This window comes from Eurypyga helias, unplaced genomic scaffold, assembly GCF_000690775.1.
Source record: "Eurypyga helias isolate BGI_N326 unplaced genomic scaffold, ASM69077v1 scaffold44717, whole genome shotgun sequence".
Taxonomy (NCBI): Eukaryota; Metazoa; Chordata; class Aves; order Eurypygiformes; family Eurypygidae; genus Eurypyga; species Eurypyga helias.
In genome coordinates, this window is record NW_010264467.1 from 25,288 (window position 1) to 42,414 (window position 17,127).

Consider the following 17,127-nt stretch of genomic DNA (forward strand, 5'->3'; position numbering starts at 1 on the left):
ACAAATTGCTGCAGCGGCAGCTGGCTCCTCACGCTCGGCAAACAGGGTCAGCCCGAGCGGGGCGCAGCAGGCTCGGCGATGAGATGGGGTGTATTTAATGTGCTGCTCGCTCCTGGCTGTGCCAGTGCCCGGCGCGTGGATCCCGCCCCCGGGGAATCGTTACGGTTGGAGGGGGCTGGAGAAACAGTTGTCTGTTGGGCCCTTCTGTTCCAGCCCCAAGAGCGGCTCTCCCCCAGCTTCCCGCCCGGGCCGTGCCTGCGCTCCTCGCTCCGCTGTGGTTGGATGGCGGGCTGGCTGGCTCCCGGCGTGTCCTGCGTGCCCCTGGGCAGGTAGCCGAGGAGGAGCTAGGAAAAGGCACGTTGGGTGAAGGGAGCAGGTGGCGAGCAGGCCGAGCGGGGAGGACAGGCCCTGAGGGAAGGTGCCCTCCTGAGGTAAAGGTGGGTTTTCTGGTGTCGCATCGCCCACGTTTTCCTCTTTCCTCCAGCCTGGGAGGCAGTGACCATGGCTCCAAGCTGGACACGGTCCAGATGTTCCCTAGTGGGCAGAGGGCTTCTCCTCCTCGGACTGGGCCTCCCTTTCCTGCTGCCCTGCACACACTGCAGCCCCCAGCCTTCCTGGGGCTACAGCACCTATGAGGTAGTCATTCCAAGGAAGCTTGGCCCCAAGGCGGGGAAAGCCAGCCAGGACGCCGTGTCCTATATCATCAGCATTCAGGGGGTGAATTACACGATTCACCTCAGGCCGAAGGACTTTGTGATAAAAAACTTGCCCGTGTTCACTCGTGACTCCCAAGGGGAAATCGTGGCCCAGCAGCCGCACGTGCCAGCAGACTGCTATTACCACGGCTACGTGGAAGGCCTCCGGGACTCCGCAGTGACCCTGACTACCTGCTCCGGGCTCAGAGGACTGCTGCAGATTGGAAACTCGAGCTACAGCATCGAGCCCCTGGCAGCTTCCACCATGGCTGAGCATCTTCTGTTGCAGAGAGAGGAGACGGTTCCGGGAACGGTGATGTACAAAATGCCCAAGGAAGGTGAGCGATTTCCAGATTCCGGTAGAGCAGCGGGGCAGTTCCGGCCCCGCGGGCACACACGGTATTTGGAGCTCCTTGTCGTGGTGGACAAGGAAGGGTTTGACACCTTTGGCAGAAGCATGACTAAAGTGACACTGGAGGTGATGGAAATAATCAATCTGGTGGACGGGCTGTTTTATTCTTTCCACCTTCGTGTTTTGATAACTGCACTAGAGGTTTGGGTGGAGAAGAACCTTATCAGCGTTACCCCAAACATAACCGAGGTCCTTCATCATTTTAATCTCTGGCGGGAGCAGCGAAGCCTCATGCGCGCCAGGCACGACGTGGGGTGTCTGTTTGCCTCCATGGACTTTACCCACGGCACAAGAGCACTGCACGTGGGTGGCAAATCCGACTTTGCCAGCGCTTGCTCTAGCAAACCTGCCTCTGCTGTCGTATTGTTTGCAAAACAGCCCTACGTGGACACCGCTGTCCACCTCGCCCGTGCGCTGGGGCACGTCCTTGGCATGGAGCACGATGACAGGTTCTGCAGGTGCGGAAACACCGCTAAGTGCATCATGAGCACACAGGGCACAGTGAACTATCAATTCAGCAACTGCAGCAAAAAGAACTACTTGGATTTTATAGCCTCAGGGCAGGGATTCTGCCTTAATAACGCCCCAGAACTGGTAACGCCGTTTGCACTGCAGCACTGCGGGAACGGCGTCCTGGAGGATGGGGAAGAGTGCGACTGCGGCTCAGAAGCACAATGTAAATTGGACCTTTGTTGTGACAATACCTGTCAAAAAAGAGGAGGAGCCATTTGCGCTTCTGGAGGCTGCTGTAAGAATTGCAAGCTCCTTCCAGAAGGAGAAGTGTGCAGGAGGAGCACCGACCTGTGTGACCTGCCCGAATATTGCAACGGGACGTCTGAGCACTGCCCGGGAGACGTGGCCAAGCAAGATGGGACTGTGTGCGCCGAGGACGGGTACTGTTACTCAGGCAAATGCCGATCGCCCACGCTGCAGTGCGTGAGTATCTTTGGCAAGGAAGCAAAGCCTGCTCCGCTCCCCTGTTTCCAGGAGGTGAACACGAAAGGGGATCGGTTTGGCCATTGCTGGGGAGATGGGGCAGACATCAACTTTCAGAAATGCGAGCCAGACAGCGTCCTGTGCGGGAGGGTGCAGTGCACGAACGTGGGACGTCTCCCGCAGCTGGACGATCACACCACCATCATCCAGACGCCGGTGGGTGACAGCTGGTGTTGGGGCACAGACTACCACTTGGGCGCGGACGTTCTGGACCCTGGCGCCGTTAAGGATGGCACGCGGTGCGGGGAGAAGAAGATCTGCGTTAATCGGACGTGTGTTTCCCAGGAGAAGTACTTGCCATCCCGCTGTTCTGCCAAGAGAACGTGCGGAGGAAAGGGCATCTGCAACACGAGAGGAAACTGCCACTGTGACAACGGCTGGGCACCTCCCTACTGCCAGTTCACTGGCTTTGGGGGAAGCATTGACAGCGGGCCTGCACCGGTCACTAAAAAGGGGCTTTTGGGGTTCATCATCGTGACTAATGTAATAACTGCTGCTGTTCTGGCGCTCACAGCACTTATCATTGTGCAGGTGAGCAAGCTCAGAGTAACCCGAGCAGTGACCAGACTCATCGGCTGCTTTGGAGCTAGAGAACGGCCTCCCGAGGAACACGCGAAGGACCAGGCGGAAGAAGACGGCTCAAAACCAGCTGAGGATCAAAGCTCCCCTCTGTAGGACTCCTCGTGGCAGCAGTGGAAAAGCTGGACTCAGTGTCTATATTCAGACTCCGGCTGCAGTGCACGGATTTAGAGTTGATCTAGATGCAAGTGTAGAGTTAGAGGACCTAGTTTTTATTCTGTAGAATAGCAAAATGAACTTGTTTCACTCAATCTCACTCTGTAGGAGGAAGAAAAAGTCATTGACCAAAAAAAAGGCACTGGAGTTAATTTAAAATGTGCCTGGTGGTTACACTGACAGGCTGAGCAAGGAGCCCTTGAGGTGCGGATTGAGGGATGAGGTGCTCCAAAAGCAACTGGGTGGGATGGGTGCTAAAACAGCCTTAGGAAAGCCTGGCTTGTCTCAGAGACTGAAGCACACCAAGTATGTTGAGACATTTGTCGTGGTGGACCACTATCTGTTTTCCTCCCAAGGGAGCAATGAGACTCCATGATGCTTCTGGTTGCAGACCAGATCAATTTATCCGAAACACACTGTTATCCTCTGAAGATTCGTATCTGCCTGATCGGGCTGGAGATCTGGGCACACAGCAACTTCATCTGGTACAGCCAGGATGTAGAAGTAGTTCTTAAAAATTTTAATGACTGGGGATTTCCCTATTTAGGGATCTTTCTCAGAGGATGGACTAGGACATTGCACGTTTATTTACTCACGTGGACTTTGGACTGATCGCTGGGCTGGCATACGTAGGTAGCATCTGCCACCCGGGCTATCGGTCAGGCCTTGTATCGCACACACGGGGAGACGCCATAGCCTTTTCACTCATTTTTACTCCAGAGCTGGGACACAGCCTGGGGATGGAGCACGACGAAAAGGAGTGTGTGTGCGGGGAAGCCACCAAGCGCTCCATGCGGGAGAGTCGCTCGGTGGCACCGAGGCTTTCAGCGACTGCAGCCGGCAGAGCTATTCACACCTCCCTGCCAGAGGGGACGGCGAGCGCCCGCGCAACCTCCCAGAGCCCCACGGGATCTTCTGTTTTAAGCATTGTGGCAACGAGGTGATCGATGAGGGAGAGCGGTGTGACTGCGGGGGCCGCAGGACTGCCGACGCAATCTCTGCTGTCACCAACGCTGCAGGTTGAAGCCATGGGCTGTCTCATGGCTGTCTGCTCCGCTGGGCAATGCTGCCTGAAATGCCGCTTCTGTGCCGCAGGACACACGTGCAGGTCAGCAGCGGGCGAGTGCGACTTGCCTGAATATTGCAATGGGACTTCCGAGTGGTGCCCAGAGGATGTGCACGTGCACGATGGGACGCCGTGCAGCGACGACGGCTACTGCTACCGCGGGAAATGCGCGACCTACGACAACCTGTGCTGAAAAGTCTTCGGGAAGGGAGCTCGGGGTGCTCCAGAAAAAAAGCAGAACACCAAAGGGGATCGATTTGGCAACTGCGGCGGCGATGGGACCGAAATTGCTTTTGTGGGATGTAAACCCCAAACTGCTCTGTGTGGAAGGCAGCAGAGTGTCAGTGTGAAGAGGATACCTGTTCTGGAGGGGTCTGAAACCATCATTCAGACACCTGGGCCCGAGAACTGGTGCTGGGGCACAGCTTACCATGCCAGCATCGATACACCTGATATCGGAGGAGGGCTTGATGGCACCAGATGTGAGCCAAGAAAGATCTGTATTGTATTAACAAGGCATGCACAGACACCACAGTCAGTTCCAAGTGTGATGGGAAAGTTTTGTGTGGCGGGAAAGGGGTTTGCAACAACCTTGGATACTGCCACTGTGAAGCTGGCTGGGCTCCTCCGGACGGCCAGTTCCACGGCCTGGGAGGGAGCGTGGACAGCGGCCCTCCACCGCCTCTCATGATGTCCATGCTGGAGGTTGTCCAAAGCAAGGTGTTTGGGACGGTAATTGGGATCACAGTTCCCATTGCCCTCATTCTGCTTGCTCTCCTCATTGCTGGAACCAAATACAGAAGGGCAATAGCTGCATTTTTCAGGACAAGTTTAGCCACAGAGAGAAGTGAGACTCCTGCAGATGAGGAGCAGAGTGTGGAAAAAGAGGAGGAGCATGTTTAAAAAAACATGAAAGCCTTGGGAAACCCACACACTGAGGTCTGGAAAGGACTGCGGGCCCTGCGCGTTCGCCCCTGAAGCTGGACCGTTTGTCCCAGGAGATTTTGCAGAAAGCGACTGACACGATGTAACTGTGTAAACTGCACAAAAGTTAATTACACAGAACTTGAGTATTTCCTCCTCTCGTATTACCTACTATGTAAATAAGTTTGGTTGGACCGAAAGGTGAAGCTGTTAGAAAATAGTGTAAAAGTTTGTTATTTTCCACACGGCTAAAGATCTGTTTTATTTTCTGTAGAACAGTGGCACCTTAGTAAATAATTCACTTGAGCCTCTAGAAGAGCACAGACCCATTCATCCAAAGTCCTGCTCACCTGGTTGAGGAGAGGAGCTCCACTGGGCAGAAGAAGTTAATGTTTCTGGGTGCTGTAGCTGACCAGGAGTTGGCACGAAGAACAGAAGGGAAATGTGAAACGAGTCGAGGCACAGAAGCGAGCGTTGTTTTTTGGTTTTTTTTTATGCTACCTTGTAATCTTTCATTCCTTGCTGTTGGCTGTTAGCACCATAGGTGTTCTTATTCTTATAGTGAATTAAGAGCCAGAGATTGAAAAATATTCACCTTTTGCTTTACTGTTAATTTGTACGGGCAAATACTTAGAGAAGTAAAACATCCTTTGGCCACCTACCCTCAAAGGAACTGTACCAGATCTCTGAGCTGTTAACATATCATTTGCTGCATTTCTGGAGATACTTCCATAAGGAGAAGGTCTATACTAAAGATTTACCTCGTTTAAAGAATCCATTTACAATCCATAGAAACCTGCAAAATAAATAACTACCTTCACTGCCAGTGTCTGTCCGACAGCTCTGCCCAGGCTCCTCCAGCACTACAGCTAACTTCACCGCCGGCAGGACAGTTCGCCCCAGGCAGCCAGCGCCAGGTCTGCCTGGCCCTGCTAAAACACGATGAGGTCTCGCTGGGACGCTGTCTGTCCTCCTTCGGCGCAGGGATTCATCAGAGCAGGGTGGATGTGGACCCCTCTGCATCCGGCGGACTGGCGGGGAGCGTGCTGGCGTAGAACTTCTTCTGGGAGCGCAAGAGAGGAGTCTGGGTGTCGACGTCGCGGCAGGCGTTGCGTTTGAGGGAGAGGAAGACGTGCTGTGTCCAGCCGTACACGATGCAGTTCAGAAGGCCCTGGGAAGCTGCTGTCAGAGCCTGGGAGAGAGCACAGAGGAGATCAGGGCTCACCCGACAGCCAGCACTGCTCCCTACCACAGGCTGTCAAGCCTCCCACCTCCAGCATGGTTTTATCTATCTGCACCCCCACGTGATACAGGAATCTCACGGTTATTTTAATTATCTTTGCTAAATGCTGCCTCAGGCACATCGAGCAGCCGGACAAGTGTCGTGGAGCAACTGCACTTGGAGACTTTCTTAGAAAGGGAATAAACAAACTGATTTCTGGGGATCCCTTCTAGTCCTATTTTCTACAATTTCCATGGTGCTGTGATTTTGATTACTGAGACCTTTTCAAGCCCGTGAAAAACATTAAACAACCACAAAAGATCTTTGCCAACCAAAAGCATAAATCAACCACTTACGAGCTTGGTGGCTACAACCATGCTTTGTCTAGCAGAGATTAAACACAGGAGGTTGCAGAGGAAGATGTTTACCTGCAGAATCAGAAGAGCCATGTAGATTTTGCTGTTTGTTGACACTGTCAGCTTCAGTATTCCAAGCAGGACAGCTGTGAAAAGGGATGGACAAGAGGGTATTGCTTTAACCCCACCTCTTTGGAGTTTCATTGCCAGGTGCTATGTTGTAGGAGACTGTTGTGAAAATAACTCCGCTCCCTGCTAACCTGGGGCCCAGCAGCAGAAGAATGCGATGGGGTAAAAGACCACTCGTTGTTCCACCATCTTAATCATGGCCCATTGCTGATCCCCCAGGAATCCTGTGGAGTTTACGAACCTCTTGTACAAGCCTCGGGCTTGACTGAGTACAACCTAAAAAAGAACAAGCGTACATCGTTGTTTGCACTTCGTGCACATGTTCTGATCTGGCTTGTGCATCTAGCACAGCGTACCCCGTGGGTTTTTTTAGCCAAAACCTCAATTCAATCTATCAAACCTTTTCAGGCAACAGTGTGCTCCTCAGGGGAGAGCCGTTGCTTTGTACGGGACCTTTTCTGAACTTAAGACTCTGAATTTGGGCTCTTGTTGGCCCACACAGTAGGTGATCTCTGCTGCCGTGCTCTGAGCCTCCTCTACCTACTAAATCCCTTTTGGGGTGGGTTGACAGAACACAGGACTCCAAATGGATTCATACGGTGGCACAATGGTGTTGTCTCCCCGCCCTGGACCCCCCACCCCTTCCGAAAGGGAAACAACCACACAGTTCTTCCCTTGGCATTGCCTGGCCTCTGGTACCTTCCAAGCAAAGCTGTAAAGATGAAAAGGGGAAAATCTTCTCACACTGATCATCTGGGTGCAATAGCTAGTGCTCATGGACTACGTTTCTTACCAGAATGGCTATGAAGCTGATCAGAAAGGAAATGAGGAAGACCCCAATGCCATAGAAATGCATCGCACGGCAAACAGAGCCACTCAGGGTTTGCGGCTCGTTGGTGGGCACGGCTATTTCCGTGTGCATCAAAAGACAGCTGTGGGGAGAGAGGGAACAGGCTGAGCTCCTGCCGTGACTCATAAGCAGTGGGGCTGTTTCAGGGATGCGTGAAGCTTACCCATGCTTCTGGCTGAAGTTCTGGTAGCAATTACTGCTGTTGCCCAGGCAAAACACTGGCACCATGAGAAGGAAAGGGATCAGGCTGGGAGGAGACAGGACAACAGCAAGTTATTAGTTACTGCACTGCCCCCATCCCCAGCCAAACACTACCTGTGTTTTAGTCCTTCACTATAGAGGACTTAAAAATTGGTTTTATCAACACTACTCTGGAAGAGTATTTTACCAGCTTTATTAATTTCTGTACTTTCATTCTTGCAGACAATGCACTGGAAAAAGGGAGCACTTTCTGATAAACTACACATAGTTAGTATAGTTATAACTAACTTGGCTGGAGAAAGGCCCTTACATCCAGAGTCTCTTGCTCTGCGTTTGTTAGGTCACTCTGCTGTTCCGATGAGCTACCTGGCAAATACAGGTTTTAGTAAAACTTGCTTCAGAATAAGTAGGAAGCAGAGATCAGCAGACTACAGTTTACCAAAACCACATCATCCTGCCAGAGAGAATTAGATCTTACCTGGATGAGATCGTGGCTATTCGGCCAATGCAACTCGCATAACCTACAACCTGCAAAGTCCAAAGAGCTTGATTAAATGTTCGTTTCCGTACAGCCACTGGTCCACAGGAGCCAGCTCCCAGGGAGCACTTCAGCAACTGAGGGTTCTTCAAATGCTGATTAAGCCCCAGAGCAAATGTTTGTTTCCACTCTGCACTGAATCAACAGCACCGAGTTCAGTCTGTGCTGCTTTGCAACAGAAACAACCGATGCTTCCGCCTGCTTACTGCCTTATTATCCAGGACTAGAGGATTTGAGAAGGGAACTTGGAACTGGACAAGGAGCAGACACTTGATGAGCTCTCTGGTGTAACCTACTCATTTTTTGTACTGCTTGTTCACTTAACCTGGCCCTATACCTCAGAAAGTTCATGTTCTGCTGAAGAAATATAGGTAATTTGGAGTATCCTGGGATCTGATCACCAGGAAATGTACTTTGGTAGCTGTACACACCAGCTATGACAATCCTGTAGTGGTGGGGAAAGATGGTAGGTGTGTTTTGAATGGGAATCCAGCAAGAAAGAAATCAGTCCTACAAGTGAATGCAAACCCTATGGACAAGAGCCCTTGAAATACAGACTGATCTACCCAGCCTGCTCCCGAACTGACAGGTGGAATATCTGGAATGCAAAGTTTGCTGTGCCTGGCAATCTCTGGGAAGAGAAAGGGTATATATGAAAATGGGGATGCTGGGCTCAACGGGAAGAGCTGCATAAGAAATCTGTCGTCTTGCAGCAATACAACAGGAGCAACACACCGGTTACAGCGATGGTGGTGTCTCACTGTTAAGCCAGGCGTGAGGAACAAAGCAACTGCAAGGAGAGATTTTGGTCATGCGATATGTGAAGTGTTTGTTTAGCCTGCAACGCAGAGGGTATTTTTCTGAGTACTACGTCCTTGTCCCTCAGTTCCCAGCGATTACGCTGCTTCCCCAGAAGGCTTTTGTAAAGGCCAGTGATGATGAAGTGAGGACTGGCCACTGTTCAGAGAGCCTTTTATCACTAGCTCACTTCCGTCACACCCATCTCAAACTCTTACAATACTTACTAACACTCTCAAACACTGTAGGACACCTGGGAAGGACAGAAATTGTCAGTTCTCAGCTCCAGGCTGTCCAGGCACTCCCTGCTTTCCTGTCTCCTCTGCTGTGCACTGGCAGAAGGCAGTGATGGCAATAAACCAGTTACTCAGCCGGTGCAAACTGCTGTTCTTTAACTGGAGAAGAACTTCACCAATACCCACTTCTAAGCTTTCCCTGCTCTGCAACGTGCACTGCACTGGCTTCGCCTGCTTTGCTCTTGCAAGCCTAGTCTTTCACTGAGACCCTACAGCAGACCTAGCTGTAACTCTGCTGACCTCAGCGGACAAGATACGTCACGCCATGCAGCCGTGGGGCAGAAGGGCCTTCAAAGTCCTCGTGGTGAGCTGTACTGTTGTGTACTCACCCCCTAAACCCCACTACAACCCCCCAGTTAGACCTTGGGACCTAACAGTTGTTGCGTGACAGTCCTACTCACCTGGGGGGGCATCCTGTGAAGGTTTTGATTGTATTTCGTCTTTAGGTCCATGTACAGGTGCCAGGTGTAGTTGACAGTGTATAGAAAAGAGGCCACGTAGAATATCTGAGAAATACAAACAGACAGTATTTCAGTCTTATCATAATAGTTCCTGTAGCACTTCTAATCATCGCTGATGAACCCAACCCAAAGCCCATGTGCCAGAGGCAGGACGTTAAACAGCATAGTGGTCTGCCAAAGGCGAGGGTCCCTGCACAGCCCCTGTGCTCATGTCTACTGGGTTGCAGTGGGACACCAACTGGGAAGAGCCAGGTAGAGGATTCCCACCTGAGACTGCCAAAGGAAGCTTCGCTTTGGCCCCAAACCAGGGACAGGAGAACTAAGGACAGCAGGCTCTTAAAAATACAAATCTATGATCTGGCTCATTTTTTGGTCCAAATCCTGGCAACAAAGGGTTCAGAAGCACTTTGACCCTCTCTATGCTACATCCATTAGGAAACACAACACAGATGTGGCACTTAGATTTGCTTCTCCCATGGTGAACTCACTACACAATGAATTCACGGAAACAGAAAACAATAGTATATTTAAAGAGGAAAGTGGAGGGCAGAGAATATCTGCACTAAGCCTGAATTAACATCCAAGAGCCCTTTTCTCTCCATGGGTAAAAGGAGGAAAGAAAAGATACAGAACACTGTTTCTCACGGAGAGGTTCACAGCCCTGATTCCAGCTTGAGATGAGACCCAATATCTAAAATTTCCTGTAAGAAACTCTAAATCATTCTTGCATTTGTTCCTGAATGCTTCATGCCTGGCTGCTCCCTGCAGTCAAGTATAAACAGTGCTGCCTAATCATACTATATATATGCATGTGCTGTGTTTGTTACAGGAAACACATGCTGCAGTGGCAAAAGCAAAGAGGAAGGGCTGGATAAGTGAATTTCTTCTCTGGATTTGTTATCCTTTGCCAAGGAGCTTTGGTTTGCTGCTCGGGTATCATGTAAGCCCGGGAAAGTAGTCACTAAATAAACTTGGTCTCCTCAACTGAGGTTGAAAACACTCTTGGCTGACTCAGGAAGGCGAGTCCAAGGGGCTGCTACACTGCAGCAGGAACATTACAGTGACTTTCCAGCTCATTAGACGAGATTTAATGAGGGTTTGTTGCCCTTCTTCATTTACTCCCAGGAAAGGTCATCAAAACAGTCCACAAAGGTCGTTCTCTTGTACTTCAGAATGCCTCAGAGAGGCTCACAAAATGTCAGCACTGCCTCCTTTTTTTGGAAGAGAGAACCAAAAGCCACTTGTGACGTTGCCAGCAGAAAGCAAAGGGGCTTCTGCTCCCCTGAGCCCCAGCTTCAGGGCTGCGGATGGTCCTGCAGCGCTCGCCGTGAGGAGATAGAGCAGGGGCGGGGAGATACGAGAGTCCCTCATTATAACACTTCCATGGCTCCCCATTGTGCTCACCAGTGTGAGCAGAGCCTGCCAGGACATTATTAGGCCACTGGAACTGAACTGGAAGACTGAGGGGGAATTGTGCAATTATAACCACAATCTCTAATCTGGACTTTATTATTGTAACGCATAGGCAAGGCAGGGAGGAGGAGAGAACAAAGCCAAGGGACAGCAGAAGGGAGCAGTATTTACATCGAACGTCAACCAAGAGTCTGGGGCTAAACCAGGGAAAGTCCAAGAAACAGAGCAATATCCTCCTTTACGACACGGTATGGATGTTAGGGGAGCGCTATCTGCTGCAACGTCAGGCCTTGGTGACAAAGTGATGGTAAACAGGCTGAACATGGCAAAATACTGTCCTGCTCCTGGACAGGACACGTGGACTGCAGTGTGAGTCTCTCCAAGGGCTGCCATCGGCAAACGCCACTGCTGAGCAGTCCCGTGCCTGTCCTCACCCTTGTCGTTCAGTGCATTTTATACCTTTTAGGTCTTGGTGTGTGAAGAAGCCACCTGTGTTTACGAGACACCCAGGAATCCAGCCCTTGCAAAACTTCTCCGCTCAACAGGGGCAGAATGGGGCCAGGAGACATTTACTCATTTCATCCAGTTACAGATCACTTATGCTCTGCAGAAACTGCTGGTTAAACCTGTTACTGGCTCCTACTTACGCACAAGGTGTTCCCACCACACAAGGGCACTGCTGGGGTGTTTGGTAAGGAGGTGTCCTGCACCGTGTCACATGCACTGTGCAGGCACAGTTGCCATGGCAAGTGCTCCATTTGTTTTAATTTCTTCCAGAGCAAACAGCAGTGACAGCTCTTGCCAGACACAAGCCGGCTCTGCTGGTTGCTGGTGGCATGCAGAAGAGAAGCCCAGTGACCCCGTGGCTGAGATGGGGATGTGGCAGGCACCCTGTACACCCTGACTGTCCCCTGTGGGGCTGAGGCAAAGGCCAGGACGTTTCAGTTCCCATCTGTGGGTACCATCATGCTCCCAGGGAGCTACCTGAACCCACACAACACACATCAAAGCTCCCGACAGCCAGTTGCTCTTCCCAGCCACGTTTTTGTGGGTTCTTTGAAAGGCAACTGTTAAGCACAGATGTGGCTAAAGCTTGGCCATATCCTGCAGAGTTTTTCAAGAGCACTGATTTGCAAAGCTTCGTGCTGAAATGGCAACTCAGTGAGACAAAAGCAAACTGCCAGGAAAACGCTATCTCACTCACTCCACTCCAATTAGTCTCCAGCACACGAAATCAGCTGGAAAGCAGCCAAATCACTGGGCCATGGGACAGAGCCTGAGCTGTCGGAGCAGACCTTGAGCGTCCTTGGGATTGTTTGAAAGAGGATAGGGCCAGGTCAGCAAGAGTAGGGCTATTTATGTGAGTAATGTTGTAAGTCTGAGCTCAAGCGAATCGCAGAATACGTCTGTTCCTGCCCAGGATGGAGGAAGCATGAAGAGGAATAGAAAAGCTGCCGTGCGAGAGGCACAGACATCATCGTTGGCACGGGTCCAACAGGAAACAGATTAAAAACCCCATCTACTCACTTTACACAAGCAACCCAAACGCGGCAACCACAAAATCCCATGCTCTCTTTGGCTTCCTCATTGCCTCTCACAAACCAGATGCGCCTAAGCCCAAGCATCGTTATCTCCGCTTTACACCCAGGGCAAAGAGAAGTCGAGTTTACGCAGGGAGTCTCTGCCAAAGCCTGTCTAGCAACAGTCCCCCAGGGCCCCTCTCTGATCACCAGCGAGGTCAACCATGGCGAAGGGTGCACAGTGACAGCGTGAACGCTGATGCCAAGGCTACTCACTTGTCCTGCCGCTTGCAGGTTATAGCAGATGAGATCCTGCTTGGAGGTTGGTGTGCTATACAGAAGCGCCCCAGCCAGCCAGCACATGCCCAGAAGTAGGTCGGAGAGGCTCAGGTAGAAAAGAGGACGCACCTGGGAAAAGGGAAATTGGTCAGCAGGTGTGCACGATGGTCACAACACTCCCATGACCCCCTACAGCAGCAGCTTTACCCCTCATCTAGATACGCTTCATCCCCCAACCCTTCTGGTAGGGAAGCTCTCCTTGCACACAAAAGCCACGCTGCTGCTTGCTCTCAGGAGCTGTTTCAATGCACACAGCCGGCTCTAATCACCTTTTCTGCCACTAGCAATGCCCCAGGATCCAAGAGCAGCATCCACTCCTACAGAAAATGTTTCCAAGATCCAGCATGTTAAAATTTTGCAGAATGGGACAGGTTGGCAGGGAAAAACTATGTTATTTGTTAAATCAACTGATAGAGAAATCAAACTTCCGGTAAACGCAAACCCTTGCTGAAACAAGACATTTTTCCTATGTGTTTCGTGTCATCTCAGTTGGTGACTAAGGCTGAATCTATCTTACATGCCAGATTAATTTTCACCGTGGGAGCTGCTGGTCTCTCTGCTGCACACAGCATCTTGCTGGAACAGAGTCGCGTCTCCTCTAATGGCAGTTTCCAGCCCATTTCCAGTTTGTATGCACTGGCCAAAAGGACTGCAAACACTGTAGGAAAACATTTGTGCAAAATTCTGGCCAACATTTTCGTTGTTAGTGGGGGAGCAGACGCTCTGGAAAAGCAGTCTAATTCTCTAGATTCTTAATTATAGTTTTTGGTACCTAATTTTCAGCATCCTGGAGAGAAAATGATAGCTTTTTTTTTTCCTCTACAGGAAATTACAGTGCTAAACACAGCCTGGAAACATTTCAGGAGGCCTTGATTTTAAGATTTTTTTCACGGAACTGAGCTTTTGGTGAGATTTGCCTCAATACTGTCCTTCAAGTAAATGTTTGCCACCCATCATGTTGTGTGGTACCTGTTTTGTTCCCATGAGCAACGAGAAAGAGCTTAGTAAGACTAATCTGCGGTGAGGTCGATCTGATTGAACCAGATCTGTCCTTATGCCACAGTTTGAGGGAGATCTACCCGGTGTCCTCCTGGGCTCCCACTGCCATGCAGCAGCGCAGCAGGTCCTCTGCCTTCCACAGGACTTCTCTCCTCCAACATCCTTATCCCTCCAGTTCCGTATTTGTACCACCCAACCCAGCAGCACAGTAAATCAAACTGCTGTTGCTACCTAAATAGCTGGAGGTAGTTTGTACGTCATGGCATTTACAAACGCCTTTTTTTTAACCAGGCTTTTCCTTGCTGGTGCAGAATTGAAGCCCCGGCAGGCGGTCATAGGCATGACAGGATGGGGATGTCGTCCAGTTCACGAGCATGGCAGGTTAAAACCAAACAGCCTCGAAATAAGCAAAGCAGCCAGTTTTGCAATCAAACAGGTGACTCCTTTCTCCAGCAACAAGTGTCCTTGGAGCGAGGCACCACTGTTTGGTTGAGAAGCTATTTTGGCACAGACCTAAATAAAGGCGACATAGTGGTAAGGTAAAGGCAAGCGTGGCTCTTCCTTTCAAAAGAGAAAAGAAAAAACCCAAATGGCATTTCTAAACTAGAGGAAGGGACTGTAAAGACAAAATGATTCAGAAGAGCTGTCAGGCTGGAGCATACGTGTTGATTTAGCTCTGTCTGGCCACTGCCCAGGGACATCTGCCTGCACAGAACCTGTTGACACGACAGAGGAAATTCTCTGCTCATTCCTTGCCATCATCTCTTCTGAATGAATTATCTCAGGTTGAAGAGTTTTATAGACCCCATAGAGACAGAAAACAATGTAATATTTGATTTCCTAGGCTGGGGGCAGGAGGGGAAGTGTTTATAATATTGTTCTCCTCCCAGCCTCCAGAACTGTTTATTTTTAACATTTTACTGTGGCGCCTCATGACTCAGGGAATAAGCTGTTTGTGGCAAGTTTTGATATGGATCTCTTCCAGCCCCTTTGTTTACAAATTTCCACTTAAGAGCAGAAACATGGGGACGAGGCAATGGGGAAGTTACTGAAGATTTTGCCGCTTTTGAAACACCAGCAACGGATCTCTCCTGGCAGCAGAACAAGAGACTGGAAGCCTGATGCAGAGGAGTCACTCCATCTGGTATCCATCCCTCCTACCCGGATTTGCAGACATAATCTGAGCAAAAACATCTGGACTCCCTGCAGGAAGGGTCCATCCGTGACCTGGCGCCATGTGTGGCTTAAAGGCAGCTGGAGTGCGGCTCCCAAGCCACAGCCACATCATATGACTAATAGCACAAGGGCTCCTGAGTGATGCAGACTTCCAGCCATGGAAGTAAAGGGGCCGAGGCTGCTGAGTCACACCAGGACACATGCCAAACCCAGTCCGTATCATACCAGAGAGGAGGACCCCAGGAGAGAAGTGTGTCTGGAGCAGTCCAGGTGCAGATGTGGTAGAAGGAGCCTTTGATATGCACCTTATGCAGCACATGCTCAGGCAGGTTTTCCATCCCAGCACTAAGGTGAAGTCCCAGCCTTCATTCCTTCCCGGGAACGCATGGAGATCTCCGCAGCTCGTTCTCGATGTCCTGGGCAGAGCTTGCACAGGAGGCTGGCTGCCTGCGAGCAAGACTGCCCTGCATCTTGTAAGGGCTGCAAATTTTCCCTGCAAACCTGGACTCCTGTTCTCCTTCCCACCTTGCTTCATCCAACGATGTGTCATTTATTAGCTTGATGCGTGCCTGCCTTCCTTCTCTGTGGATAACCCTCTGCATTCCCTAGAAGTCCTCTTCTCTGGGCTGCTGATCAAACCCACAATGTACCATGAACATTGAAGACGAGGGAAGTACAAATGCAGCTTTGTTACAACATCGCTGCCAGCCCTACTGTCCTTCTGCTCGTACTAGCAACCTGTCATCTGCGTGGTCCACAGCCTGGCCTGCCAGATATCTCCAAATCCTGGAAAACAAACCCCAGCTTCACACAGATCAGCTCTGTGTACTGCCTCTGCCAAGTCCTGGACGGACATGTGCGTGGATAGCAAAAGCCTGGCAGGCTTGGGATGGAGCTCCATGGTGACTGTGCATGTGCCCGCCTGCTCAGCACATCTGAGAGATCCCAGACACTGCACGTGGGATGCCCTCAAGACCTGCCAGGATTCATGTCAGATCTGCAATGCACGTGCAGACAGTCCCACCCCGAGGGAATTTTGGACCTCAGCCCTACAGCTTCAGCATCAGAAATGTTCATGGCTCCTATGAACAGCCAGGGTGAATCTTCCAAAGACCCACTGTGGCTCAGCCCTGCCTAATAAACTGCTTTTCAGCCTGGCCTCCTTTTGTCTGAACTTTACAGCAGCTTTGAGTTGTATCAGTTTTACTAGTCCACCTGCCTGGAAAAACTACTTGGAAATACCTGGCGATGGACACCTGTAAATATATTTCCTGCAGGAGCATCTCCAACCGAACTTCAGCAGCTTTGTACACAGATCCTCAGCCCTCCAAGCATTTTGCCCCACAGAGGAGGACACATTAAAAAATCCACGTTCCCAGGATGTGTCTGAACGACTGGACGACTTTCCCGGAGTGACAGAAAGCGTGGGGATAAGGAACCTGCTTCTCCCTGCCTGGGTGCAGCTCAAGGTTAGTCCTTTCAACTCGTACCACAGACAAAAGGCCAAACTCTTGGCAAAAGCTCGTAAACAAGGTTGAACCACATAAGCCTGAGACCTGCAGCTGCTCCTAGCAGGGTGCCCGACCCACAGGGGTCTTTGCTACACGCACGACCCATCTGCAAGGTACCAAACCGACACCTCGACCTGGGGAGGGAGGAGGGGGCGCAGACCTTACCTCGGGGGACCGCACTGCGTTTTGAAAGACGGCGTAGGCAATAATTGAACTGGAACCTACAACACTGAGAAAACAAAGCACAGGTTGGAGCAGGAGCACAATCAGCCTGGCCGGGATAAGCGATTTCTCTCTTTTTCTGGAGAAAATCGTCACTGTGATAGTAACTCCATCCCGGGGGACGGGGGTTTTAGCAGCGCGTTGTACCTGAGCATGGCCATGGTGAACTGTATCCACTGGAGAGCCGAGTAGACCTGGGGAGAAGGACGGTGCTAGGTCAGCACGGCACGGCCCCGCGGACACGGGCAGCACGGGTTGGGGGGCCGGG

At 51.0% G+C, this 17,127-nt stretch overlaps 2 protein-coding genes and 1 pseudogene across 2 annotated transcripts; 2 read left to right on the forward strand and 1 right to left on the reverse strand.

The window, feature by feature from the left end:
• The first annotated feature begins 501 nt into the window (after positions 1–501).
• On the forward strand, positions 502–2,778 carry LOC104513145 (disintegrin and metalloproteinase domain-containing protein 21-like). The gene has a single exon (XM_010156394.1). The coding sequence runs from the start codon at positions 502–504 to the stop codon at positions 2,776–2,778; it is 2,277 nt and encodes a 758-aa protein (XP_010154696.1).
• Positions 2,779–3,085: 307 nt separating this feature from the next.
• On the forward strand, positions 3,086–4,807 carry LOC104513146 (annotated as a pseudogene).
• A 1,012-nt stretch (positions 4,808–5,819) lies between these two features.
• On the reverse strand, positions 5,820–17,053 carry TMEM116 (transmembrane protein 116; the record flags this gene model as incomplete). Its single annotated transcript, XM_010156395.1, has 10 exons — positions 5,820–6,020; positions 6,479–6,552; positions 6,667–6,811; positions 7,329–7,467; positions 7,549–7,632; positions 8,065–8,114; positions 9,620–9,724; positions 12,889–13,020; positions 16,803–16,938; positions 17,007–17,053. Coding segments are annotated over 10 exons (1,113 nt in total), but the record flags the coding sequence as incomplete, so codon positions are not given.
• Between the last annotated feature and the right edge of the window lie 74 nt (positions 17,054–17,127).

Excerpts from the sequence above, each read along its gene's own strand:
- LOC104513145 (XM_010156394.1), top strand. The coding sequence starts at position 502 with ATGGCTCCAAGCTGGACACGGTCCAGATGTTCCCTAGTGGGCAGAGGG.